At 41.3% G+C, this 26,298-nt stretch overlaps 5 protein-coding genes across 5 annotated transcripts; 3 read left to right on the forward strand and 2 right to left on the reverse strand.

Annotated features, from left to right (window-relative positions):
* Positions 1-799: 799 nt before the first annotated feature.
* Positions 800-10,338, reverse strand: map7d2a (MAP7 domain containing 2a). Its single transcript, XM_061299952.1, has 17 exons — positions 8,963-10,338; positions 8,083-8,175; positions 7,904-7,999; positions 7,750-7,827; positions 7,230-7,393; positions 7,075-7,156; positions 6,379-6,468; positions 5,246-5,352; positions 5,055-5,170; positions 4,709-4,941; positions 4,523-4,646; positions 4,311-4,449; positions 3,783-3,887; positions 3,660-3,710; positions 3,431-3,461; positions 2,085-2,601; positions 800-1,995 (listed from the first exon to the last, which is right to left on the reverse strand). Exons 2-17 carry the CDS (start codon positions 8,165-8,167, stop codon positions 1,734-1,736), a joined length of 2,280 nt encoding a protein of 759 aa, XP_061155936.1. The 5' UTR covers positions 8,168-8,175; positions 8,963-10,338; the 3' UTR covers positions 800-1,733.
* On the forward strand, positions 10,297-13,795 carry pdha1a (pyruvate dehydrogenase E1 subunit alpha 1a). Its single transcript, XM_061299953.1, has 11 exons — positions 10,297-10,455; positions 11,172-11,240; positions 11,320-11,493; positions 11,588-11,714; positions 11,791-11,882; positions 11,961-12,053; positions 12,159-12,314; positions 12,532-12,603; positions 12,692-12,759; positions 12,882-12,990; positions 13,082-13,795. Exons 1-11 carry the CDS (start codon positions 10,408-10,410, stop codon positions 13,244-13,246), a joined length of 1,173 nt encoding a protein of 390 aa, XP_061155937.1. The 5' UTR covers positions 10,297-10,407; the 3' UTR covers positions 13,247-13,795.
* A 353-nt stretch (positions 13,796-14,148) lies between these two features.
* Positions 14,149-16,304, forward strand: prdx4 (peroxiredoxin 4). Its single transcript, XM_061300113.1, has 7 exons — positions 14,149-14,458; positions 15,002-15,119; positions 15,205-15,321; positions 15,506-15,628; positions 15,714-15,844; positions 15,993-16,027; positions 16,213-16,304. The coding sequence occupies exons 1-7, from the start codon at positions 14,257-14,259 to the stop codon at positions 16,261-16,263; spliced, it is 777 nt and encodes a 258-aa protein (XP_061156097.1). The 5' UTR covers positions 14,149-14,256; the 3' UTR covers positions 16,264-16,304.
* A 632-nt stretch (positions 16,305-16,936) lies between these two features.
* On the forward strand, positions 16,937-18,513 carry LOC133168383 (diamine acetyltransferase 1-like). Its single transcript, XM_061299913.1, has 6 exons — positions 16,937-17,645; positions 17,715-17,766; positions 17,848-17,931; positions 17,995-18,096; positions 18,203-18,243; positions 18,328-18,513. Exons 1-6 carry the CDS (start codon positions 17,580-17,582, stop codon positions 18,493-18,495), a joined length of 513 nt encoding a protein of 170 aa, XP_061155897.1. The 5' UTR covers positions 16,937-17,579; the 3' UTR covers positions 18,496-18,513.
* Positions 18,514-19,498: 985 nt separating this feature from the next.
* On the reverse strand, positions 19,499-25,335 carry LOC133168382 (oocyte zinc finger protein XlCOF6-like). The gene is made up of 3 exons (XM_061299912.1): positions 25,077-25,335; positions 24,591-24,718; positions 19,499-21,925 (listed from the first exon to the last, which is right to left on the reverse strand). The coding sequence occupies exons 2-3, from the start codon at positions 24,691-24,693 to the stop codon at positions 19,929-19,931; spliced, it is 2,100 nt and encodes a 699-aa protein (XP_061155896.1). The 5' UTR covers positions 24,694-24,718; positions 25,077-25,335; the 3' UTR covers positions 19,499-19,928.
* Between the last annotated feature and the right edge of the window lie 963 nt (positions 25,336-26,298).

The raw sequence follows: 26,298 nt of genomic DNA on the forward strand, positions 1-26,298 counted from the left end.
CTTGGAGGCACAGTGCCATAAAAACAATGTTGATCACGAAAGGGAAATGTGCTTTCGGCAGTGTGCAAACATATTTTTTTGAGGCTGCGTTAGACTTATATATAATCATATCAATATAGTTTTCCGTAGTGGTGTGCTCGTGTAGTCGCATGATGGGTGGTAAGGAATGTGCAGGCAATTGCATGAAGTGGTTTTCTTCTAAGTGTTGTGGAACAGGATGTCCCAGACAGGGAGGACACCTGACAAGAACACCTCAAGGATCTATCATCGGCCCAGACAGGGAGGACACCCGACAAGAACACCTCGAGGTTGGCGAGGAACGAGAATAACATCCCGTCCTGGTGGTCGGACCCAACCGCCAGACAGCTGAGGCCGGACACCTGCACTCAGCAATAACACCCAGACGTGGAGGAGATGGCCATCGATCAATCATCACACAATGTTTTGCATGTTTGAATATTCATATTGTGTTTCTTTATAACTGGGCAACCCGGAAGAATGTGTTGTCTCTTGATGGTCACAAGAACACACGAGTTTTAGTGTGAGAGACCCGGGACCCAGGCGCCTGTCTTAGCTTGAAATGTCAGGAATAAATATTGGTAAATTCGGTCTGATTGATCAACTGGTCTTCTCTTTAACAGAACGAACTCGCAAAATTGTTAGGTGCGCCAGTGTGTGGATTAGGACATAACGACTCATGTGTTAAGTGTTGATCGCAATTTGGAGTCAGATCAATAACTAAAATCCTTAGCCTAACAATCACTTAGAATTTTATTGTTTCTAATCATCTTTACCATGATAACATGCACAACTCAACAGTGACCATTTTAAATTCACTTATTTTGAAATACAAGAGGATATAATTCTATTTCAGCTAAATTGTGTGTGCAATTCAAATATTTTTCTTTCAATTCAAATGATTCCAATTGCTCTGTTTGTCCAATCAAATTACTTGATGAGCTACAGTATATGACAATTTTAAAAGCCCTTGCTGGGGATAGTGGAAAGTTGATGGAAACAAACATATGCAAGAAAGTTGCTGTTAAGCTGTGTTACTTGGACATGATGTTATAGGTCACACACATAATGATCACAGCATAGATGGAAATACAAGTCAAACAGTAGCAGCACAGAAATGCGGTATCAAAGCTCTTCTATTTCTATTTGTACATAAACCTCTAAGTGGTTGTGCAAGCAAACATATGATATTGTCTTGATACTATGGCATTCGAGACAGTTCATAAAAGTCCATAAACGTTGACATTCTTGACTCATTGGGATGAAAATTGACTAATTTAACATTAACACTTGGGGGAAAATTGCACTTGGAATCAATTGTTGATTATTTTTACTTGAAAAAAAAAACTGAAGCAAAATGACTTGCCCTACTACTACTTTGTTACTGGAAGCAGTTGATTTAGTTTGTACAACATAACTAATGGAAGTGACATTATTTTGACAAACATTCACAAAAACAAACAGTGTTGTGTTCAATATTGACACTAGCTTGTAAATGAGGGATTATTACACCTTTGACTGGTTGCCAATTAATAACAGTTCCACTTTTAGTCCCTCACTATCATCTATATCTGCTGTGTGTTTTGATTAGTAGATTACAATAATGCAAGATGTAATTTTAGTCACTGTCAGTTTCTATGGCTCTTTTCCGTAAATAGAAGTTTATTTTCTAAATAACAGGTCTAGCGTGCGTAAGGGAGGAAACGATGTTTGCGCTAATTGATATTAAGTTGAGTTGAGGAGGGAAGCGACATCCCAACGATCTTAGAGTCCGACGTGGGGGTGACGACCCCCTGGATGAGATTTTTGTTGTAGTCGCCGCCCACATTGTCTTCAGAGGTTTTTTTGGGGCATGTGACGCTGCCGGTCAGGTCCATCAGGTCCTGAAGGGCCCGGGTGTTACTTAAGCCACATTGCTGGGTTTCATTCACTGGCGAGAATTCTGGGATGGAAATCAATTCCTCCTTTGAAGATGGGCTGGAAAATAATCAAAAAAATGATCAGCTTTGAATCTCAGGCCGTCGGGTTGATTCAATGATCTCATTTAGAAGGCCGGTGTGGCTCACCTGACGTCCATTGACTGCACCTCGTCACGAGACTGTTTCACCTCCAGTGGCTTCAGATGAATGGCGGGTGGTGGTTGAGGTCCTCGTCCTCCATGTCCCGATGCCGAGGATGCCGCTTTCTGTTTGCTTACCTCAGCTTTTACTTGACCTCTCATGGGAACACTTTCTCTCCACTTGACTGCTCCATTCATCTCATTTTGTTTAACTGCCTCATTGGTTGGTTCTTTTGCAAATGGGTCTTTAAAATTAATTCCCGGCTGCTTGTTTGCATTCCCTTGCACTTGTTGGAGAACGTCCACACCTTCCTTGTTTAATTCACCTGCAACGATAATTTTTCTGCTGTCCATTCTAGTGTTGGGAACACTGTGAGCTGGCAGAACTTGAGCGTTGTTTTCAACATGCTTCTGATGGTCCATCTTTCCTGCTGCTGCTTTTTCCCCCTCCCTGTTGCTTGCGACCTGCTCTTTAGACCATACAAAGTCTTCCTGAGCTTTACTTTGAATTGGCTCTACCTCCCCTGTGGAGAATAACAAACATCAGAGTGGTCTTCACTTCATTTGAACCGTCCAGATTCAGGTCACGTGGATATGGTTGAGTACGCTACATTGATTAATTTAATGTTTCCGGAGGGTGTATAAATGGCAGCACATCAGACCAAATTCGAGAACACGAGATCCTTGTCTAGCTTACATTTGTTTCATAGATGAACTAGCGCTGGGAGGTGTGATTTTAAAAAGTTGGACTTACTATAGAAACTGAAAACGGATTGAATACTCAGCAGTATAACTGATGTGTCTTTAAAGAGCTGTGTCAGAACTTTGCCGATAATGTCAAGGGTGTATTCATTTTAAGCCAGCTCCCATGGTGCTCCACTCCATTAAATGACATTTCAGGATATATAGGTCAATTTCCCCTCCCTGCAAATTGATTTAAACGTGTGGGAGCTAACATTAGCAAAATGACACAGGTCATGACGTACACAAGATTCAGCCAGTCAATCTTAGCCAAAGCACTTGACAGCGACAGGGAAAGATTGCAAATGCAGAATGGCATTCATTGGAGTCCAAACTATTTTTGGGGTCAAGATTCAACATGCATCATTCACTTATAAATGAAAATGTAAAAACATTGCAGTTGTTTTAATACGTTTTTTTTCAAGACCATGCATCACCCCATCAGTTGCATGTTCCTGCTAATTAACAAGCAAAAACCTCATTTGGAAAAAGTAAATTGCGTTTTAAAACAGCTCGAATCTGCCATGCACGCATCTGCAAGGCGTACAAAACAGGAGACATAAGCAGAAGAAGCAGCAAAAGTATTAGCATGATAACTAAATCAATACTAACCTGGTGGTGATCTGCTATCAATCTGTTCGTCCTTCAGATTTAATGCAGAAAAATTACCATGAAATCAACATTTGCGACAAACAGGACGCAAAACCAAAGTACCATCATAGAATTTAATAAATACACAATCAGGAGAAAACAAAAATAAATTAAAATAGAAAAGATTGTGACATCAGCAGGTGTTTGAAGGCAGCAGGGGGACTGTATGAGAGGAAGTCTCGTTCAGTACCTTCACGTCAGCTTCTCCTTTCCTCGTTCTCCTCATGATCTGCTCGATTCTCTGCAAGAAGGTGTCAACGTGTAAATTCAAGTTAAGTGCGGTGAACAAAAACATTTGTCTGTTTGATAGAACCTTCTTCCTTAGCTGCCTCTCCTCCTCGTCCTGTTGCGACTGTTGTTCTCGGTCTTGACGCTGACGCTGCGCTTCTTCTTCTGCTTGAACTTTAGCCTTTTCTCTCTGAAGGTATTGAGCAAAACATTGAAGACAGAGCAAACTAGTCACAGTGGGCCTACAAACAGATTTTTCTTGAAATACTGTATTTCATTTTTGGCTGCGCTAGTATTAAACATGGCATTCTGATTAATGTTGCGTTTGTGAAATAAGAGGAAAATCCACTTGTTTTTGTCTGATACACATTTTGACACTTGCTGTGGACTGAAATGACCAACTGTGATGTCATTTTGCTGTTTAATTCATGCATTAATAAGAATTCTGTCTTTAGACTAGTGGGGCTACACCATAATATGGCACAAAAATAAATATTTTCACCTTAAATAGCAACAATGCATAGATGTGAGCTATAATGCACATACACGTATGTACGTATAAATGTATTTTGAAAACAGGAGGCACCCAATATGATGGAAAGCAATTTCTTACCTCTATGCTGATTGGTTCTTTCTCCTGTTTCTCTTGTTGTGTTGCCTTATAAGAAACTGTGACATTTTCCCCCGACTCCTTGGCCATGTGCTGCCATTGTTCTTGTCCATCTTGTTTGGTCTGCTGCTTGTCATAGAGCCTGACAGCAGGGCATATCATTTGTGCTTATAAATTCAATCCATTTTGCTTTTCATGAAACAATTGTCCCCCACCTTTCGTCACACGCTTGTTCTCGTTTTTTGTCGTCCAGTTCTTTTTGTGCCCGAGCCTGACGTCGATGCTCTGCTAGCAGCTTGCTAGCCTCCTCTGCATTGGTTATCCCATTTGTTGGCTTCCCTGCAGTCGTGCATGGTTATTACATATATATATGTTTGTTAACAATATTATCAGACACCTACCTCTTTTCTTTTCTTTATTTTGAACAACATGCTCAGATTTCTTCTCAAAAAGGTCCTCTTTTTTCTCAGGTGCATCACCTTTGACAACTTCAGATGATTTGACTTGGGGGTTACTTTTCCCCGCCCCTTCACCCTTTTGTGCTTTATTATTATTCAAATGTCGAGGTTTGTTGGGAGAGTGGTGGTACTCAGGAACATTGCTGGGAGACTGTATGTGTGTCTTAGAAGCAAGCCTGTGGTCATACGTTGGAAAAAATTATTTATATAAAATTTACTTTTGCAAAAAAAAAAAACCCACATTTGGCTTTTTATGGAACACATTTGAAGACGAGGTAAAGGATCTCACCTGGAAGTAGTCGGAGATGTCATCTGTCTGGTGATATTAATAGGCGACTCGGATCTTCTCTTTGAATATGGACCACCTGGGGATCCAGTTCTCCTCTCCTTTCGCGGACGCTCTTTCTGAGAGCAACAGAGAGCAAGTGTTTCACTTTGTTGTTCTAACAGAGGTTACGAGTAGAGGTCAGCAAATCTAACCTTGGGGGTGTTGGGAGTGGATTGAGAACCTTCCAGTAGTCCACTTCTGTGGGAATCAGCAGGGCTCCGTGAGCTGTACAAAGGTGATCTGCGAGGGCTGCAGGGCGCTGCGTGACAACAAATAGGATGCTTATGAAATCAAACGACAGCAGATGGCTATCGGCGTAGCAGCAACGGGAGGGTGTCGACTTGTCCGCAAAAGTGCGTGAAGTGAGTCTTGTTTACAGCCACTTGCAGAAGCTAAGCCATCACTGTGCTAATTAATTAGCTTCCATGTTAAATTTCACTGATTTTACAAGTCTGGCAGGTCCATCCTGTTGTTAAACAGCGGGAGTGGAAAGTGCCAATGAAGCACATGAATGCAACATTGTACAGTCACTGACACGCCATAACATTCATCACACACAAGGCTACAAACTGTTTTCTTGCTATCCCACATGTCCTCCGGTTCCATCTGTCACCATCTGTGGAGTGTAATCTCTAAAAAGTGAAGTCATATCTATTTTGATGAGTACATTTATGTAGTAGATCACATGAAATTAATCTGCAACAAAATCTGCTCATCAAAGGTCATTTAGACGGTTTTAGGAAAATGTAGCACACCAGAAATGGCGGTCACAACAATTTTCAAGTGGTCTGCTGTGCTGTTTGTAAAGATGCTAATATTTCAGTAGTCACTATTCAAAAGAGGGATTATTTAGTGAAATCCAGCATTCTAAATTTTAACCAATATTAGAAGAGCAAATAAGAAATATTTTGATACAATGATTTTTGACCTACTTTCTCATCTAATCTAAGAAACATACAGCACAGGAAAAAAACATGTGTCTCAACATTACAGTTCTAAACAAACCCAATACAAGAAACGTATTAAACAAAACACATTTTTCATTATAGCTCTGAGTATATAGATCTGAAAGTATTTTTTTAAAATCCAGAATGATTAGTCTTTCAACATTAAAAATGAGTTTGCTTCCAAACTAGAAAAAAACACAACATGCAAGCATAACAGTGGTTTGTCTTTGTTCGTGGTGCATTCATGTCCCACCAAAAGGCAAACAAATGCAGGTATCAAATTATAGGGGATATACAAATGGGAGTGGAGGTGGCTGCTGGGGAGAGGTAAACATTACCAGATTCGCTGACAGCAGGAAGAGGGGAGGCAAGGCCATGGGAAAGGGCGGAGGCAGCAGAGAAAGAGAGCGGTGCATTCTCACTGTCACCTAAAGTCACCGGGTGGAGCAGAGCAGAGCATTACGACCATTTTCTTTGAGGCTCATCAGGCCTTTGAGACCAAGATGTAAGTTTAGATACCTGTAAGGACATTTTTAGTATATAACAGACTTTAATTTGTAGCCATCTTGGGTTGTGTGCACTCAAACACAGTGGCACAGTTTTGTATGAACAAAATGTTGGCGCCTCACAGAAAAGCCTGTGCAGATATGTCACACCATGCTGTCTTCTACTCATGCATTTTTCTGTTGACAAGCCAAGCTGTCAGCACTCATTGGGCCAAGAGGAAAGCTCTCGCTAAAAAGCATTAGATCCAATACAAGAGTTGTATGAAAAATTATGCCTTTAGAAATAATGAGCTTTTTTTTTTCAAAACAACTTTTGGATGTGCTTTGATCCCCTGACTCTCTCTTGAGCTGGCAGTCTATAAATCAATTGATTTATACATTTACATATTTGTGCTCTTGTATTGGCTCTGATTTGTGTGGCATAGAGAAAATAAATGCATATAAGCTATAGTCGGCGGCTGTTTCAAATGACAAAATGTTCTCCTGTTTAAGCTTAATGTTACTCCCACAACCTGGACGTTCTCTCACCTGCTCTGCTCCAACGTTTGTGTCTGTTCTCCAGGGTCAGGCTGCGCTCCAGAGAGCGTTTCATGAGGGCCTCCAACCGCTCCTAAACGCATCATGGGTCAATTTGCTATGTTAATTTACATGTATTCACGTAGGGTGATCTGGATTCAGCTGACCCTCTCCTCCTCTAGTTGCAGTCTTCGCTTCTCCTCCACCGCAGCTCTGCGCAGCTCCTCCTTGTTCCTCTGCTCCTCCATCCGCTTCCAGCGCTCCTCAACCGTGCGCTCGTACTGCAGCTGAGCTCGACGCTCCTTCTCTCTAATCAGCTGCTCCCGTGCCGCTGAAAGAGATGAAACGCAAACGTTATAGTTCTTAATTAACGTCTTAGTCATATCAGGTCATCATTCGCACACGATTACTGAGCGAATCGACTGTCGTCATGAGGCTCGAGCTGCAGCGCTATCTGTAAGGAGACCCATTTTTGCAGGCTACTCTATATGCGCAGGTCAACACTCTCTGCTCTGACACAGCTCATCAAGTCAGCGAGCTCAGAGTGAATGTTCTACTGGCAAAGCAATTAGGCAGTGGGGTGGAAAACGTCAGATTAGGAAACCTAAAGCCATTTCAGAGAGACAGAAAAATACAGAAAAGGTCCAACGGTGTGACTTTTGTGCTTGGAAACAAGCGCTCCCTTACCAAGGCTTCTGTCCCTCTCCTCCCGTCTCTCTTTGGCTAAACGCATCCTGTCGTCTGTCTTCAAAAAACCCTCCACAACTGAAGGGTAAATGTTGAAGGAAATCAATACAGGCTAATTAAAGACGAACGAATGTGACACTAGAGTGAAACTCACTTGGTTTGTTGGCAGGGTTGGTGCTGATGTTTGCAACCAAATGTGAAGGTGATGCATGGCCATTCAAAAGAGGCTTCTTGTCTGTGTTAGTTGCAGCTTTATGTGATCACCAACGTGGAAGGAGAGATGGGACATTTGGTTTTGTCTCAACATTTCCAGTGTTGATTTGGATAACTCACTTGTTTTTTTAGTTCTGCCCGGGGAGCTGTGAATGTTTGTTCCATTTCTCTTGTCGGGAAGTAGCGGGACAGTTGGAGGTGCCATCTTTTCGACTGTAGTGCAGAAACCAAACAATATGTTGAGGCAAAGTCACACAAGACATGAATGCACATTTTTGCTTTCACTGCACAATTTAATTTAACACAGTTGTTGTGGTTGTAGTTTGTCATAGTGTCAAACTACACTGCATCATATTGAGGTAGTAATAATGGAACCATAAGATCATTTGTTATGGTTTAGTACAATTGCACACCACTGTGAACCATAATAATAAAATTGGCTTGAAAATAAAACTGTTTTACCTTTAAGTCTGGCATGGCTATTAACCTGCTCACTATTACAATGCATCCATAAAGGTCTTCCCACAAATGACTGAGTGAGCAGTTTTAACTTTTTGGTTTTTTCACTAAGCTATAATAAACTGTCCAATCAATAATTTGGAGAGAACAAAAGAAAATGTGTCTTCTGTGAACCAATTTTTGAATTTCAAACAAGGCTACAATGTTAGCAGATGTAATAGCTGAATTTTTGGATCTTTTCCCTTCTTTATTTTATCAGACTAATTTTTCTTCTTTTTTTTTTAAGAATATTTAGTATTTTGAATAAACACAAATACAAAAAATAAGTTTTTTATTTTGCCATAATATTGTTTAAGTATCTGTATACTTTACAAGTATCATACCTAAGTCCCGATTTTGCTATCGAGACAACACGACTAAGAGCTTCGATTTTAGCCAATTTGTCTGCAATGTGCAGTGAACCTCACTCAGTGTGACATGGAGCTTTTCTCTGCACAGGGGTAGTCATTGACATCATTACAGGAAATATGATTATACTGACCTGATGATGTTTCTCTTCTTTCAGGATGTGGAGAGCCTAAAAATGACTTTTACCATCATCATCATCTTCATCACTAGCATGGGGAGGATGCTTGTAAAATAATAGTCTAATCTCTAGGGGCCCATGTCAATGCACTCAAGACCCTTTAAAGCTCTTCGACGACACAGTGACGTCATTACAATAACAACGTAAAATAGACCTCGCGCCTTTAAATATTCAACAAGCCTACCCTATCCACATGCACAATTAAATAACAGGAACAACGATGACGTCAGTTTAAATGAATGTAAATGTTGATATCTTTCCAAGAATATGAAGCATGGCTAGGCTGCATCATCATGCACACATTGGGCTATTGTTTGCATCGAGCACAGCGCGCAGTTAAAACATGACGTTATTCACGAGCCTACTATGAAGCCTAATGAAAACATCATATTAAAGAATAAATAATGATGTAAATATTTACCCGCTGGCACTGTGTCGGACGGTGCTAGTATGCTGGCCATGGTCGCATATACAAAATAAGAGCCGCAGTGACGCCGCTATGCAGCTCAGGTGTCCGCTTTCAGCAGCAAACCTCCAGAGAATAAAACAACCTCAGCATGAAGCTAAACAGTGCTGATGAAGGTCATGGCGGGGGCTCGGAATGAGGAGTCTGGCGCGGATGATGCTGAGGTAACATTTGCTATCCAGTGAACACAGCGGAACCATGCACTGACTGCATGACGCACTACACAGCCAATGGGGGGGGAGTGTCTCTTGGAAAGCATTAACAGAACGATTTTTGTATTTACATTGAAATGACATCCATCTAAAAATGAAAGAAAAACATTAAAAATAAAATAGATGGCTATATAAATTAAATATAGTAGCTCTGTTGTGTTTTGCAAACCTGTATTAAAGTACAGTACTGGTAAACCACTGTCTTGTGTTGAAATTTCCCTTGAGGAATGGTAATGAGTATAATACCATCCATCTATTTATTATCCGAATCACTTTATCCTCACAAGACATAAAAATATATCCTGTCCGTATGTAGATACATCTTAGAAATATAGAGTATTGTAGAGACGGGGATTTATCCCAATAATTTAATTTAGAAAGTGAAACTGCATAAATGTGACAATATTTACTACATACAGTTATGTCTTACATTTAGTGGTTTAGACGGCAATGTTACTAAAAACCGGAATGCCACTTTAGTTAGTCTAGACCTCCATCAAGGGTGAAAAACAGCATTAAGACATCTGCAAACAGTTCATAAAAAAACTTTGCATTTCGGTTTGTTTACCCTCTTGTCTTGTCTCATACGCACCGCTAGAACGGCGGTGGCAGCAACGCTTCCATGGCAACAGTTTACGCGTAGAAGAAGAAATTAAGCGGAAGTACATCGGCTACCCGAAGGACGTAGCATTGTGGGGTGGTAGCAAGCTAACCCAGGAAAGATGCTGTCTGTTTTCTCCAATGTGGTTAGGACCTGTGCTCAAAGAAATGTAAGTGCACTGTTTTCGTATCGCGGGGGCTTACATGCAATAACGTTTTGCAACCACCTACATCCTGGATATGCATACCCAAAATGAAACTGTCAGCGATCTGTTGACCTTGTTAGGCCGAATAGTAGCTCACAGCTGGCTAAATTCTTTTCGTTGACCAATGCTTTCCACATGACAGGCTTCCTGTGTAAACTTGCATACATTGGTCATTTTGATTATGATTACATGATTTACACTTGCACACTGCTACGATAGTTTAAGATCAAATGTGCATCTAAGTGAATAATGACTCCACGATACTCTGTTCTGATTCATATTCGCTGCCATGGACAAATGTAATCTCACATAGGCCTTTAATGATAGTGACGACTGATGCATTCAAGGTGGGTCAAACGTAAACAGACCCTTTTTAAATATAACGAGAGAGGGAGTGGTTCATTGACAACACAAAAAAATCCACCCCCTCTGGAAACCCTGATTTGAAATCTTAAAACCCTAATCTTGGCTCCGAATTGTAACCATGAAAACTTAAATCAAAACCCAAAATTTGCCTTAAACCCTGCTTTGATGAACTATAGCTTAATCTATGTTTGATTTTAACATAATCGAGTGCAACCTCGGAAAATCTCATTTAAAATGATGCAGATTGGAATTAGTGTATGTTTGCTTTGAGCAGATTTACTTAAAAACATGTGTTGAACATTGTCTGTTCTCAGGGTGCTGCAGTGGTTGTGTCAGCAAGGACGTACGCCGATTTCACAACTCAGGCTACCTTTGAAATAAAGGTTGGCTTTCAAACAACAGAACTGGTCAAAGCCAACAACATTTGGAGATTATAATCGACCCGTTGTTGTTTCTCCGTAGAAATGCGACCTCCATAAACTGGACGAAGGCCCGGCCACTCAGGTAGTGATGACTCGCGATGAGGGTCTGCAGTACTACCGCACCATGCAGACAATGAGACGGATGGAGCTGAAGGCTGATCAGTTGTACAAGCAGAAGATCATCAGAGGCTTCTGTCACTTGTATGATGGCCAGGTAATCAGGAACCCAAACTTTTCCGTCTTGAGTTTTTTTATTTTTTTTATTTACCACCTCCAGTTTGACTTCAGCTTTGTATTTCATTTTACAGGAAGCCTGTGCCGTCGGTATTGAGGCAGCGATTAATTTATCGGACCACCTGATCACAGCTTACCGCGCTCACGGCTACACTTTAACAAGGGGAGGCACTGTGAAGGAAATCATGGCAGAGCTCACTGGTGAGTCCCACGGTCACAAAATATTTTCAACATTGAAATGTTGATGATTCTGTATTTGAGTTATTTTTCTGCGCAGGGCGAAGAGGCGGCATCGCAAAGGGCAAGGGAGGTTCCATGCATATGTACTGTAAACATTTCTATGGTGGAAATGGGATTGTTGGAGCACAGGTATGTGTGCCAAATGGGTACTCCGTGGTCAAAAAATCTATTTCTTCAGGTTTGAACTTGTGTGTCTGACTTGGTCAGGTTCCATTGGGAGCTGGCATAGCTCTGGCCTGCAACTATCTTGGCAATCAACAATTATGTGTCTGTCTCTATGGTGACGGCGCTGCCAACCAGGTGAGTCGTATTTCCTTTATTATTAGTAGTATTAGTATTATATTATTATTCTACACACACTACAAGGAATGGATATTTTCCTCAAGGAAATTGTGTGCTCCACAGGGTCAAATCTTTGAGACGTACAACATGGCTGCACTTTGGAAGCTGCCAGTCATCTTTATTTGTGAGAATAACAGGTATGGCATGGGCACATCCGTAGAGCGAGCTGCAGCCAGCACCGACTACTACAAGAGAGGAGACTACATCCCGGGTCTCAGGGTACAACTCTTCCACCACAAGTCTATTCACATTATAGAGCTCAGAAAGTGATTGAACAACTGCAAACGTCCTTAGACTGTCAGTTGGAGATGGCCCTATTCCTTTTTTGGCCACCAGGTAGCAGTGTTACCTTAACAGCGTTGTGGTCATCGACACGTTTTTTTTCCCCCAGCAACCTTAAATGCATTCATTAAATTTGCTTTTTTTTTTATTACAGGTAGATGGTATGGATATACTCTGCGTTCGAGAGGCAACTCGATTTGCTGCCGATATGTGCCGAGCTGGGAAAGTAGGTTAAATGTATTTAATATGATACAGATGGTTCTTTTTTTTTTGTTGTTCTCACAACTTAGTCACCCTTTTTTTTTTTTTTCCAGGGTCCTGTTCTTATGGAACTTCAAACATACCGCTATCATGGTCACAGTATGAGTGATCCTGGTGTCAGGTAATAAAGAGTCTTGGTATCACGGGTCACCAGAGGGCTGAACTGATTTTAAAAAAAAACTTTGTAAACGACTGTTGTAGTGTATCTTCACAACAACCCTGCACCAATCTTTGCCCTCATAGCTACCGCACACGCGAGGAGATCCAGGAAGTGCGCAGTAAGAGTGACCCCATCTCCTTGCTGAAGGACCGAATGCTCAGCAACAACATGGCCAGCGTGGAAGAGCTCAAGGTGGCAACTACCACCACTCAGCAAAAAAAGATTTTCACGTCAACTTTTGAGCTTTAACGATTGACTAAACTCACACGTTGTGTGTGTGTAGGAAATTGACGTCGAGGTGAGGAAAGAAATCGAAGACGCCGCCCAGTTTGCCACAACGGATCCCGAGCCGCCACTGGAAGAACTGTGCAACCACATCTTTCACAACGATGCGCCGCTGGAGGTGCGCGGCACCAACCCATGGACCAAGCTGAAGTCTGTCAGTTAAAGGTTTTTTTTCCCCACCCACTTCACTTCAATGGAAAACAACCCTCCCCTGGTGCCCCGCAGCAAATATGTTAGCAGTGAAAGTCACACCTTAGATCCACAACCTGAAGTCTCAGCAACTTGCTCAATGTCAACGGTGTGTATTTTACAGGTGGGGGTCTTACTTAAAATAAATGTACTACATTCATCACTATTTATTTGGCAATCTTGTTTAGAAATATCAGTAGACAGTCACAAACAAGCAATAAATCTTTCAAGAGGATTATTTGGGTCATGTGGCATGATGACTTCTACATAAATCATCAGCATCCATTGCCTGTTTTTTCCAAAAATATTTTCTCTAAGTGTCACACTCCATACCAGGCAAAGTATATGTCGAGCTTTTGTTTGACTTTTCTCTATAAAGTGGGAGTTAGCCTATTTTGCCCACCAAAAATATTGGGTATGTCTAAACCTGTTTGGATGCAACTTGCTCTGCCAATTGAAACTGTTACATTGAGAGGAGGATGAGAGCATCATGTAATAAACTGATCTGGGGAAAAAAGCTAAATCTGAAATCCTGTGTCTTTCTTTTATTACTGCTGCTGTGTTAAATTGAGACCATAATTAGGTGATGTTAAGTCAGTTAAAAGAGGACTGCACGTCAGTAGCAATACATTGAATAGTGTATACTATTATATTGTATACTAATCTGCCTGAATACATTAATAGGATTGGTTGAATACTAAAAAAGATAAAAACTCGGGAAAACAGAATTGTGTATCATACTTTTGCAGCATTTTCGCGTCTTATTGATTATATACACATTTTATTTGGACATAATGGTCATTCAACTTGCTTTGTTGCGAGGTTTAGCATCATTCATCTCCAGAAGGGGGCAGTAATGAGGTAGAATGAACGCTAAACTGCCGTACAGACGAAGAGCTACTGCAACGAAGGGAAAACCCTTCACGATCACAACACGATCGCACCCGCGCGCTATTGTCTACGTGCACTCATCGGAACTACGTGATGGAGACCTTAGTTCACGTCAACATGCCAAAGGAACTGTTTTGTGTCGCTTTGCTTTTCTTCTTCACATTCTCGTCCGCGCAAGAAAACTCGCAAGAGAAGAACGCTCAGTGTCACAACTACGCGGGAGGACACGTCTATCCTGGGGAGGCTTCCCGTGTGCCCGTTTCAGATCATTCCCTGCACCTCAGCCAGGCCAAAAGTGAGTCAATTAAGATGCGTGCGAGCTGTTTGCCTTTTCTCAAATCGTGCATTTGCAACGCTTCATCGCAATGCCACCTTGCTGTTGTCAGGACAACAAAAATGCTAACATCCTGCATCCTCCTTTACTATCATTCGGGTTTTTTAAGATTAGTATCGTGGTAAATTGCACGTAGACATTAATGCCGGCTATGAAATGCGATGTGCGTTTTTTAGGACACGTCATTCTTAAATGTTATGTTCCTCAAGCGTCCCCGCCCCCTGCACGACGGAACCTGGCAAAGGAACACAAAGGGGTTGGACTATACTCGCGCGTCTGAAACGTGTCCTTTTTTAAACCCAACATACAGGTCATGTCTTCGCGGTGGGGCTGGGCAATACTGATTCCTAAACAAAAAAGTTTTTTCAGTAAACAAATAACATAACATGCTGGTATAATTTTTTATAATTACTTTGCCCACACGTATTTAAAGTAAAGACTAGCTGTTTAATCTTGACTCATTAAAGTGTCTTTAACAAAAAGGTTATTACTATGTTCTTTCAGTTTCAAAGCCTGCACCACACTGGGAAGGAACAGCAGTCATCAATGGTGAATTCAAGGAGCTGAAGCTGTCAGACTACAGAGGCAAATACCTCGTCTTTTTCTTCTATCCCCTGGACTTGTGAGTGACCGCAAACAAACGTCACGTTTTAATTATTTCACGACTATAGCTGGAAAGCATTTTGTCTTTTCCCCCTCCCCACCAGCACATTTGTCTGCCCAACCGAGATCATTGCCTTCAGTGATCGCGTGCATGAGTTTCAGGCCATCAACACAGAGGTGGTTGCCTGCTCCGTGGACTCCCAGTTCACCCACCTTGCTTGGTAAACTGACATAAAATCATTATACCCACAATAGATTACTGGAATAGAATGATAGCAGTATGGTCTCGCATTCATAAGCCATAGCTCATGCTGTGAAGTTGTTTTGTCTTGAGGGAGAATGAAATACACTGTTTGTTTGGTGCTACTGTTAAAGTATAGAGAATAATTGTGCTCCCTTTGCCAGGATCAATACTGCCAGAAAGCAGGGAGGACTTGGACCAATGAAAATCCCTCTTTTGTCTGACCTCACACACCAGATTGCCAAAGACTACGGAGTCTACCTGGAGGATCAGGGCCATACGCTGAGGTGCGATCGTAAAACCAGTCTCCATGTTTCTACCAATCACGCTACTCTGCTGTCATATCTCATTTGAAAGATGATGTGTTCAAAGGGGGCTCTTTATCATTGACGACAAAGGCGTCCTGAGGCAGATCACCATGAATGACCTTCCAGTTGGACGATCCGTGGATGAGACGCTTCGGCTGGTTCAAGCGTTCCAGTACACCGACAAACACGGAGAAGGTACTTAGGATTTCACTGAACCTACGAGTGGAAAGACAACACGTGGAGCTTTAGTATTGAACATGCAGACATTGAGATTTTAGCTGATCAGGAGATTCTTGCAGATCTTATCATCCAAACCCTAACTGGAATGAAATTACTTTTTCAGTTTGTCCAGCAGGATGGAAACCAGGCAGTGACACAGTGAGTATGATGAGCATTCACGCTTGGGGCTGTGCCCAAGTTTAAACTTTCTTGGCTGATGCCCCACACCACCATTTTATAGATTTTTTTTCATATAACATACCCACCTGACATGCTAAAAATATTTCAATATCTTAAACCCAAATAATTTACTGTACCCTAATTTGACTTGCTCCTCTCTGCAGATCATTCCCGACCCTTCAGGCAAGCTGAAGTATTTTGATAAACTGAACTGATGGAATGCATTTGAAATTTCAAATAAAATGTGTTTTGGTAAGACTGCTGTTTGGTAAACTATTTGTAAAACTACAAATCTACTCGTGTTACCACTTTTAAACACTAGATAGCGCCCACTAACAGTTGAGTAACGAATGCACAGGCATGCATGACTATCACCCAGTTGTCAACAGTTTCACCCGAAACTTGAAGAACACGTTGGTTTTAAATATCAGAGTACCTGGACGAAACACACATTTGCAAAAAAAAAACATGCAAACTTCACACAGGAGCAGAGCCTGAGGAAAGATTCTAACCTGGAACCTCTTGACTGTGGCGGAAATGCTCACCTTGGCCACACCATGGACATATCAACTAATGACAAAACTCTAAAGGCTGAAATTAAAATATTTATTTCATATGACTGAAGTATAAATAGTCGATATAAAAGTCTACACACATCTGTTCAAATCCTATGCTAATAAAAAAAGATCTGGCCAATATAAATCTGAGCAAAAAAAAGAAATCACAAAAAGCCAACAAGAGCGTTTGAAAAATATTGTTTTGTATCAATGACACGCAGTGTGACTGGAGTCAAGTGTGTGGTGACTCCCATTAAACATGGCTGAATGTAATGGGTTAATCCTGAACATAACCACGCCCAAGGTATGGGGTAATTCACACATATCTTAGACACATTAACACAGTTGTTGTTTTTCCCACCAATTTGTACAGTCATGTTAATAGCGGAAGAAACCTTTTTGAATGTTTTAGTCCATCTTTAATCACAACAACCTGCCATTTGAACTCATTTGAATATCCACTCTAGTATAGTAAGGAATGTTATTCATTTAGCAATCAATAAAAAAATGAAATACAACAGATTTTGGGTTGTTAACGATATTTACAATAGCCATAACAAACAAAATATGAAACATAAAATCTTTAACTTTTGTGGAATATATATGGTAGAATCTTGACTGTCAACTGTCCAAAACTGTCAAATCGCTTGGAAATTTTCCAGGTCTGATTAATGTTTACCTTCAGGGACGTTATGGTGTGATATAGTCATCACTCCAAAGATAAAGCTCATCCACGACAGGATGTCACGAGCACCTTGTCCATATATGGACTGTTGTTTTTTTCTATTCCAGAGCCTACATATAGAGCCAGTGAAGTATGTGAAGCAAACGCAGCCAAAAGCCATTCAGTCTTATGCAGCTTGGTCGAATTCATTGGGGGGGTCAACTCCTGAGGAGCGGATGAAGAAACAAATTTTGCTTATATTCACATTCAGAGGAATAGTGAGCAAAGGCAAAAAGGGGAAAAAAAGAAAATGGCCAACTTCATATTAAGGACGGCCCAACCAAAGGATGTATGTGATATCTTGCGACTCATAAAGGTAAGCTCATTATAGCATTTGAGAGTGGTGGCAGTTTAAACATTAAGATTTATTTTATTTGTCCTGTAGGAACTTGCAAAATTTGAGGAGATGGAGGAACAGGTCATCCTAACCGAGAAAGGTCATTATTTGAATGTGTTAATATCAGTAATTATATTTAATTCATACAAATGACACAATAAAGTCAGCATTCGTCTTGTAGAGCTACTTGAAGATGGTTTTGGAGATCATCCTTTCTACCACTGCTTGGTGGCTGAGGTGCCAACGGAAACGAAAACAGCGGAAGGTATGAGTAATAAACTGATTTAACGAGATGGACTGAAATAATATATTTTCGATCATCCACTAGGGAACACTGTAATCGCCTTCGCCATGTACTACTTCACCTACGACCCTTGGATTGGAAAGCTGCTGTACCTGGAGGACTTTTATGTCATGCCAGAGTTTCAGGGTAAACATTGTAAATCAAGGGTGTTAATCATGTACAGGATAGATTGCATAATGTGTAAATGCTCACTGTCTGTTTATGACATGTCATCATTTCAATCTTTGGCCAGGGTTTGGCATCGGTTCAAAGATTCTAAAGGTCTTGAGTGAGGTAAAGTCAAAGCTACTGTCAACAAATGTCTTCAACATCTTGCGTGGCCTCTTTTTGCCTTCATGTCATATGTTCTCGTCATAGACGGCAGTGAGGACTCGATGCAGCAGCATGCACTTCATTGTAGCAGAAAACAACACCAAATCTATTGAATTCTACAAGAGAAGGGGGGCGGCTGACCTTTCATCCGAGGAAGGCTGGCGCCTGTTTGCCATTGACAAGGAGGAGCTGTTAAAAATGAACGCAAAATAAAACACTTAATCCACCTCAGTTTTCTATGAGCAGACTTGATAACTACATGTACCGTGTTAGGCCTGCTATTACGTTTATTTTTTTGAACATCAAAGTAAATGACAAAACAAATACAAATAAAACCAGCAGAGGAAAGTGAATCCATTGTATTTAATTGAAAGTTTGCATCAAACTGCATTATAAAACAGTAATTCAACAAATATAGTGTAAATCTTGTGACGCATTGAGGGTTTTATTCAAACGTATTCCTAGTTTTGATTTCGAGCCACATTTTTGACCATTAGGTATCCTATTGGTATTGTCAGAGAGTTTTTGGCTACAAACTGAGCATGAAAAAGGTTTCTCGCCAGAACAAAATTTAGACTTACACAGGTTGGTTGAGTTCAATTACAATTCTTGTTAAGAAAGCTCTGTTTTCAGGGAAGTACAATACAGCGCTGGGCCTTTCGTACGACCATGCTCAAGTGCAGAAAGTCTCCATTCAGAAAAGGCAACGTTCAAGGTTGGGTGCTGGTTCGGTGAGAGCTGGTTCCGTGGGGGTGGGTGCTGATTATGGACGATTCGGTGTGTGTGTGGGGGCTGTTGTTTTCCATCCCGTCTTTTGGCCTTGGCGATCACCTTTGGTCGGGTTCTTGGTTGTTTTCTCCAAGTGTGCTTCCTGTAAACCATTCTTGCACACACATACACTTTGCCCACTGTCGCATACCACCCATTCATCATTCTTTCAATTTTGTCATTTTGGACGGAATTATGTGAGCTTTTGGCTGTGACATCACAGATCACATGACGTTTCGACCTCTGATTTGACAAATATGGGGGGCAAAAACCTTAACATAAACATCAAAAGCTGAACAAAACTAAACCTTGAACATTAATAGAAACTAGGCAAATTTCCCTTAATATGAATTAAAACTAATTACAGCTAAAATCCACAACTAAAAACAAAATAAACATAAACTAAATGGAAAACTACATAACTATTATCATCCCAAGGCCAGTTGACCATACAGTAATCCCTTGTTTATCACGGACAATTGGTTAAAAAAAAAACACCTGCGATAAGTGAAATCCGCGAAGTACGGTCACCAACAAGAAGTACTGGGCAGGCTAACAAGTTAGCAGTAAGATACTAACTCGTGTGTAAGATGCTAACACACGAAAAAAGACTTCTAAAGGAATGTAAACAAACATTTGAAGCAATACTACATGGTCCTAAACGTTAGACATGTTTCCTTTATTTCGAAGTTTTATTTGGACTTTTAACTGTTGTATTGAAGCCATGATAAACAAAACGCGAAGGCAACAGGGTTCTCGCTAGTGTGGATTCTTGTATGACCTTTTAAGGTTCCCTTTAATGAAAATCTTTGGCCACAAACTGAGCATGAAAAAGGTTTCTCGCCAGTGTGAATTCTTGTGTGCCTTTTTAAGTTTCCCTAGTCAGAGAATTTTGGGGTACAAACTGAGCATGAAAGGGGTTTCTCGTCAGTGTGGATTCTTGAGTGCCTTTTTAAGTTTCCCTTGTCAGAGAATATTTGGCCACAAACTGAGCATGAAAAAGGTTTCTCGCCAGTGTGGATTTTTGTGTGCCTTTTTAGGTTTCCCTTGTCAGAGAATTTTTCGCCACAAACTGAGCATGAAAACGGTTTCTCACCAGTGTGGGTTCTTGTATGACTTTTTAAGGTTCTCTTGTCAGAGAATCTTTGGCCACAAACTGAGCATGAGAAAGGTTTCTCGCCTGTGTGGATTCTTGTGTGCCTTTTTAAATGCGCCCTCCGAGAAAGATTTTGGCCACAAACTGAGCATGAAAACGGTTTCTCGCCAGTGTGGATTCTTGTGTGTATTGTTAAACTTCTCTTCTGGGAGAATATTTGGCCACAGACTGAGCATGAAAAAGGTTTCTCGCCAGTGTGGATTCTTGTGTGCCTTTTTAAGTTTCCCTTGTCAGAGAATATTTGGCCACAAACTGAGCATGAAAAAGGTTTCTCGCCAGTGTGAATTCTTGTGTGCCTTTTTAAATCGTCCTTCTGAGAGAATTTCCGGCCACAAACTGAGCATGAAAAAGGTTTCTCGCCAGTGTGGATTCTTGTGTGCTTTTTTAACTGTCCCCCATCAGAGAATTTTTGGCCACAAACTGAACATGAAAAAGGTTTCTCGCCAGTGTGGATTCTTGTGTGCGTTTTTAAATTTCCACTGAAAGAGAATTTTTTGCCACAAACTGAGCATGAAAACGGTTTCTTACCAGTGTGGGTTCTTGTATGACGTTTTAAGGTTACCTGCTCAGAGAATTTTTGGCCACAAACTGAGCATGAGAAAGGTTTCTCGCCAGTGTGGATTCTTGTGTGCGTTTTTAAATTTCCACTGAGAGAGAATTTTTTGCCACAAACTGAGCATGAAAACGGTTTCTCACCAGTGTGGGTTCTTGTATGACGTTTTAAGGTTACCTGCTCAGAGAATTTTTGGCAACAAACTGAGCATGAGAAAGGTTTCTCACCAGTGTGGATTCTTTTGTGCCTTTTTAAATTTCCACTGGAAGAGAATTTTTTGCCACAAACTGAGCATGAAAACGGTTTCTCACCAGTGTGGGTTCTTGTATGATGTTTTAAGGTTACCTGGTCAGAGAATTTCTGGCCACAAACTGAGCATGAGAAAGGTTTCTCGCCAGTGTGGATTCTTGTGTGCCTTTTTAAATTTCCACTGAAAGAGAATTTTTTGCCACAAACTGAGCATGAAAACGGTTTCTCACCAGTGTGGGTTCTTGTATGACGTTTTAAGGTTACCTGGTCAGAGAATTTTTGGCCACAAACTGAGCATGAGAAAGGTTTCTCGCCAGTGTGGATTCTTGTGTGCCTTTTTAAGACTACCTTCCGAGAGAATTTTCGGCCACAAACGGAGCATAAAAAAGGTTTCTCACCAGTGTGGATTTTTGTGTGCCTTTTTAAATGTTCCCTCCAAGACAATTTTTGGTCACAATCTAAGCAGGAAAAGTTTTTCTTTCTTGTGTGCATTCTCCTGTTGGTTTGAAACTCATCATCAGCATCAGCAGGAACATGTGATGACATGCCATAACTATCTGATGGTGGAGCTGCTTGTGATCCTCCACACCGGTCTCCATCACATTGACTTGAGCTCCAGCTTGGAGGCCCTGCCCCTTTGCTCACCTCATGTTGACCCTCATCTAAACTCTTCACAGGAACACCAGTCCATGGCATCTTGCAGGTATCCTCCTCCTCCTCCTCCTTTTTAATGTCGCAGGAGTCTTCTCCCTCCTCTTTATTCCAAGGCCGCTCCGGCTCTTCCTCCTCTTTTATGGTGCAAAGAAACTTCTGCTCCATTTTTTCATTGAAGTGATGGACCTCTTTGCCCACATCTTCCTCTTTAATGTGAGTGCGATCTGGCTCCTGCTGCTTAGGACGAATAGCTTCATTGATGTCTGCAAAACAAGACAAACACATATTGAGAATGAACGTTACAGTTGAAGAGAAACTGGCAAAACCTATACAAGATCTTTTTCAATCTGCCTATTGTGGAGGATTTTTTTCAGTGGTCAGCTGGTCTTCAAAAGCTGGTGGTGGAAAGGTGGTTGGCTCGGGGAAGGAAACTTCGGTGACACACGGCTGACTGGGAAAAGATTTTACTCAACCAATGTCTAAAATGAAGTGTCTCTTTCTAGCAAAAGTGTTGATTCTGACAGAATTTTACTGTTAGAATAATTAGTTTTGCTGAAGCGCTGGTCGGCCTGAAACCGGAGGTCACATATCTTCGCTCAAGTCAACATATGTGCCAGCTAGCCTTGGAGAGTCCTTATACTCCCTTCCTTGTCTTACCTGTGAGAGGCCCTCACTAGTTAGGAGCAGAACATCTTTGTTCTTTGTTCTTTGTTAGTTCAAGGGAAGTCCTTTCTCTGTTAATTGTTTTGTCCGAGACAGATTTTAGTTATCCCATATTTACTCAATGTTTGTCTAAGTAGACTTCATGCAAGTTATCTCACATCTACTTAATGTTTGTTAGAGTGTTTGCACGACAGGTATCTGATTATTTACTTATTATTATTATTATTATTGTGTGAAATGTAGCAAGAAATTCTAGAGCATTGTTTTACAGAGACATGGCATCCAGGTTTGGAGATTGCAGCCAGGAACGAGGCTGCCAACCATCTAAGAACAGACTCTGCATTCCTGGGGTCACGGATCGGCCAAGGCCATGCGGCCTCGCACCACACAACATTATTACCGTTTTTTTCCGTGTATAGTGCGCCCCCATGTATAATACGCACCCTAAAAATGGCATGCTGATGCTGGAAAAAAGCCTGTACCCATGTATAATACGCACCCAATTTTTATGAATTTTCTTTTTTTTTTTTTAAAGTCCCAATGATCGTCACACACGCAGGGAGGCATGGGTCCCATTTTTATAGTCTTTGGTATGGTCTTAACTAGGCTGGATGTAATTTTTTTGTTGGCGTTGATTTCTCCGACTGCCCCTAAACCAGTGCTTCTCAATTATTTTCTGTTACGCCCCCCCTTAGCAAGAAGAAAACTATTCGCGCCACCCCCTACCCACCGTGACTATCCTAACTTGTCTTGTAAGTCGTAAAATGTTGCACTGTCGCAAACGTCACAGAAGTAACAATGAGAGCGCCACTGCCCCCTGCTGGGAAGATGCGCAATTACACTTTATTCTAGTACTGCAAAAAAAAAGCCTGTTCCCCAGGGTCACACGCGCCCCCCCAGGTATAGCACGGCGCCCCCCAAGGGAGGCGCGCCCCACTATTTGAGAAGCACTGCCCTAAACGCACCACGGCGCTCCGTGCGCGCATGTGAAAAAGGCGTGCGGACGTGAAAAAGGCGGCTCTGTATGGGAGAGACGTTGAAGAGGAATAAAAACACCCTTGGAAACCAAAACTTGCCCCTCGTCGTGACTCGGAGCCGCAACAAATGTTTCGGATTTGTGTAGAGTACATTGTGACAGACAGCAAACGAGCAGGTGATCGAGCAAGCGTCTGATACGAGAGCATTGCGGTCGCATGGAGCGTGTTTGAAGTGAACAGCAGAGAAGAAAGGAACAAGGCAAAGTGTTGTGAAATAAAATACTACCTGTAATACGGATTTAGGTAGGGAACTGAACTCTCGCTCTTTATATAGCTGACGTGTCTTGCGCATCCGTTCTGCGCATCTGTAATGGCGGCCTCCGTATGACGTCCGGTCCGCGATGGAGATTAAAAAACAAACAATAGTTGACAATAACACACCATCAAGGATTGCACCATCGCATCAAACGATGTGTCGTCAATTATGAATTTTACTAAGTGTGTTGGGCAGGATGGCTGAATGCGATGCGCGATTCACAACAAACAAGAAGAAAGGAGATTTCAAGTTTGATTTCGAGGGAGATTTGTCACGTCTCGTCCCCAGTTTTGCTATGTGTGTAGGTTGCCATAGTTTCTGTTCGCGTCGCCCCTCTCTTCCTGTGTCACCCCAATCGATGTAACGTGTTTTGTATTTAAGTCCTGTCTGCCCCTCACTCACCGTCGGATCATTGCATGTGTTACTGTCATGATGTGGTTTCTGTTCCTGTCTTTGGTAATGTCACCCTGTCTTTTTGTTCCACGACTTTTTCGGTCAGTCCTGTTGTTGGTTTTGTTGTACCATGACTTTCTTTAAAAAAAATAATAATAAAAAATAAAAAAATTAAAAAATAAAAAATTTAAAAAATTTTGTACCCATGTATAATGCGCACCCCAGATTTTAGGACAATAAACTAGTTAAATTTTGCGCACTATACACGGAAAAAAACGGTAGCTAGCTGAAACAGCGTTGCTACAGACACACTCTCCGCTCCCTTTAGTGTAGCAACGCCTCTTGTAACCAGGGCGACCCAAAATAAAAAGAGGAGATAGCGGTGGGGGAAGTCCAGAATTGGTGGAGGACTGTGAACTGGGCCTTCTACCTAATTCTCCTCGCGAGCAAAAGAATGCTGGTTGTCTTCTCCTCTTTGTTTCCAGCGTGTAAATAAATGTCTGATGGTATTTAGACCTGACATTTACTAAAAAGAAACACTGGCAGAGGATTCATAATAGAAAATAGACGTGTCCTAACCTGCTCTGCGAAACACAACATACGGCTGCAGCCGAAGATCTTCCAGTTGTGGACGACTACAGTCCTTTTCCTCCACGTATTTTGCTGTGTTCCTTGCAGACATTTCCACACTGCAACCACTGTCAAGTCTAAGCAGGAACAGACATTAATTCACACATTAAAACAAAGACGAGAAGACAACCAGTATTTGTAAAACAGAGAGCGTTTTCAGTTACATCACTTCTGAGCTCTTTCTGTTTCTGCAGTATTTCCGCAGTCCAGTATTACTCTCGGTACAGGCAAGATCTCGGTACAGACGAGAACCAGCATGTAATGATGACGGTTGTAATTCAACGATAATGCCAATAATCAAGCTAAATATCATAAAGTTAGCACTGTGGTAGCTACCATGCTAATGGAAAGCGGGCCACACTTCTGTACTGCAACCAAGCAGTCCTAGGAATAACGGTACCAACACGATAATTTAGGTCCACAGGCGTAACTTACCTATTCCGTTGTTGCGATTGTAGTGTAGCTAATGTTACTGATTCACCACATAAGTTGCGTGTTTATCTGATGCAGGCAAAAATCACCAAATGATTCCCGACCGCGCCACCGATGCTGCTCACTGCTCCCCTCTTCTCCAGGGGGTGGATTAAAATCACACGGGGATGGGTTAAATACAGAGCACACATTTCACCACACCCAGATGTGTGTGTGTGACGATCATTGGGACTTTAACTTCAACTTTAAAAAGCTTCCGTTTTTTTTTTGTTTGATTACTTTGAGGTTAATGCCGTGATACGCTGTTTAATTATGATACTGAAGGAATGGGGTGGAAATACAAAAGGTCCTGCCTAGCTACAAAAACAGATATGCTCAAACTTCATTGAATAAAATACATAAGCAGACAAGTTTATTCACATATTAAATCAATAGAAGAAACATTTTAAGCATATAATTATACCTACACACCAAATCAATAAAGAAGACCTAACTAGACATTTTTGATAGGTGGTAATGACAAAGGTTTTTATAACCTTATGATCTGATATGTATTTCTGAGCCCTTTGAAATAACTAATGCTGTCTGATGTATTGCCTGAATAGCTTATTGATCCTTAAGGAACAGTTTAATGCATGCCTGATGATCTTTCTAAATCACAAACATTGCCAAAGTCGTCTAAAAATGTTCAGTACTTGATTATATCTTATGTTTTGACTAATGCTAGACGCCAGTTTTCGATTACTACTGAACGTTTTGGACAGAGGGAAATATTTTGCCTAACAAAGAAAATATATGGTTGGAAGCATGATTAAACTAAGAATAGGATGACGTAAGCAAGTACATGGAGTTTCAAAAGAACAAACAAACAAAAACATGGTAAGTGGTGAGTACAAACTTTGGATAGTCAGGGAACATTAATAAATGGATGATGTCACAGCCAAAAGCTCACATAATTCCGTACAAAATGTCAAAAGAACAAACAAACAAAAACATGGTAAGTGGTGAGTACAAACTTTGGATAGTCAGGGAACATTAATAAATGGATGATGTCACAGCCAAAAGCTCACATAATTCCGTACAAAATGACAAAATTGAAACAATGATGAGTGGGTGGTGTGCGACAGTGGGCGTAGTGGATGTGTGTGCAAGAATGGTTTACAGGAAGGACACTTGGAGAAAACAACCAAGAACCCGACCAAAGGTTATCGCCAAGGCCAGATGA

Source organism: Syngnathus typhle, linkage group LG15 (genome assembly GCF_033458585.1).
Source record: "Syngnathus typhle isolate RoL2023-S1 ecotype Sweden linkage group LG15, RoL_Styp_1.0, whole genome shotgun sequence".
NCBI classification, from domain to species: Eukaryota; Metazoa; Chordata; class Actinopteri; order Syngnathiformes; family Syngnathidae; genus Syngnathus; species Syngnathus typhle.

Excerpts from the sequence above, each read along its gene's own strand:
- prdx4 (XM_061300113.1), top strand. The coding sequence starts at position 14,257 with ATGGAGACCTTAGTTCACGTCAACATGCCAAAGGAACTGTTTTGTGTC. Across the intron at positions 14,459-15,001 it reads GCACCTCAGCCAGGCCAAAA|TTTCAAAGCCTGCACCACAC; the intron begins GTGAGTCAATTA and ends ATGTTCTTTCAG. Across the intron at positions 16,028-16,212 it reads GGAAACCAGGCAGTGACACA|ATCATTCCCGACCCTTCAGG; the intron begins GTGAGTATGATG and ends TCCTCTCTGCAG.
- LOC133168383 (XM_061299913.1), top strand. The coding sequence starts at position 17,580 with ATGGCCAACTTCATATTAAGGACGGCCCAACCAAAGGATGTATGTGAT. Across the intron at positions 17,767-17,847 it reads GGTCATCCTAACCGAGAAAG|AGCTACTTGAAGATGGTTTT; the intron begins GTCATTATTTGA and ends TTCGTCTTGTAG. Across the intron at positions 18,244-18,327 it reads TTCTAAAGGTCTTGAGTGAG|ACGGCAGTGAGGACTCGATG; the intron begins GTAAAGTCAAAG and ends TTCTCGTCATAG.
- LOC133168382 (XM_061299912.1), bottom strand. The coding sequence starts at position 24,693 with ATGTCTGCAAGGAACACAGCAAAATACGTGGAGGAAAAGGACTGTAGT. Across the intron at positions 21,926-24,590 it reads TGTTGTGTTTCGCAGAGCAG|ACATCAATGAAGCTATTCGT; the intron begins GTTAGGACACGT and ends CTTGTTTTGCAG.
- pdha1a (XM_061299953.1), top strand. The coding sequence starts at position 10,408 with ATGCTGTCTGTTTTCTCCAATGTGGTTAGGACCTGTGCTCAAAGAAAT. Across the intron at positions 11,241-11,319 it reads AGGCTACCTTTGAAATAAAG|AAATGCGACCTCCATAAACT; the intron begins GTTGGCTTTCAA and ends GTTTCTCCGTAG. Across the intron at positions 11,494-11,587 it reads GTCACTTGTATGATGGCCAG|GAAGCCTGTGCCGTCGGTAT; the intron begins GTAATCAGGAAC and ends TTCATTTTACAG.
- map7d2a (XM_061299952.1), bottom strand. The coding sequence starts at position 8,167 with ATGGCACCTCCAACTGTCCCGCTACTTCCCGACAAGAGAAATGGAACA. Across the intron at positions 5,171-5,245 it reads CCACTCCCAACACCCCCAAG|AAAGAGCGTCCGCGAAAGGA; the intron begins GTTAGATTTGCT and ends TGTTGCTCTCAG. Across the intron at positions 3,888-4,310 it reads AAGAACCAATCAGCATAGAG|AGAGAAAAGGCTAAAGTTCA; the intron begins GTAAGAAATTGC and ends CAATACCTTCAG.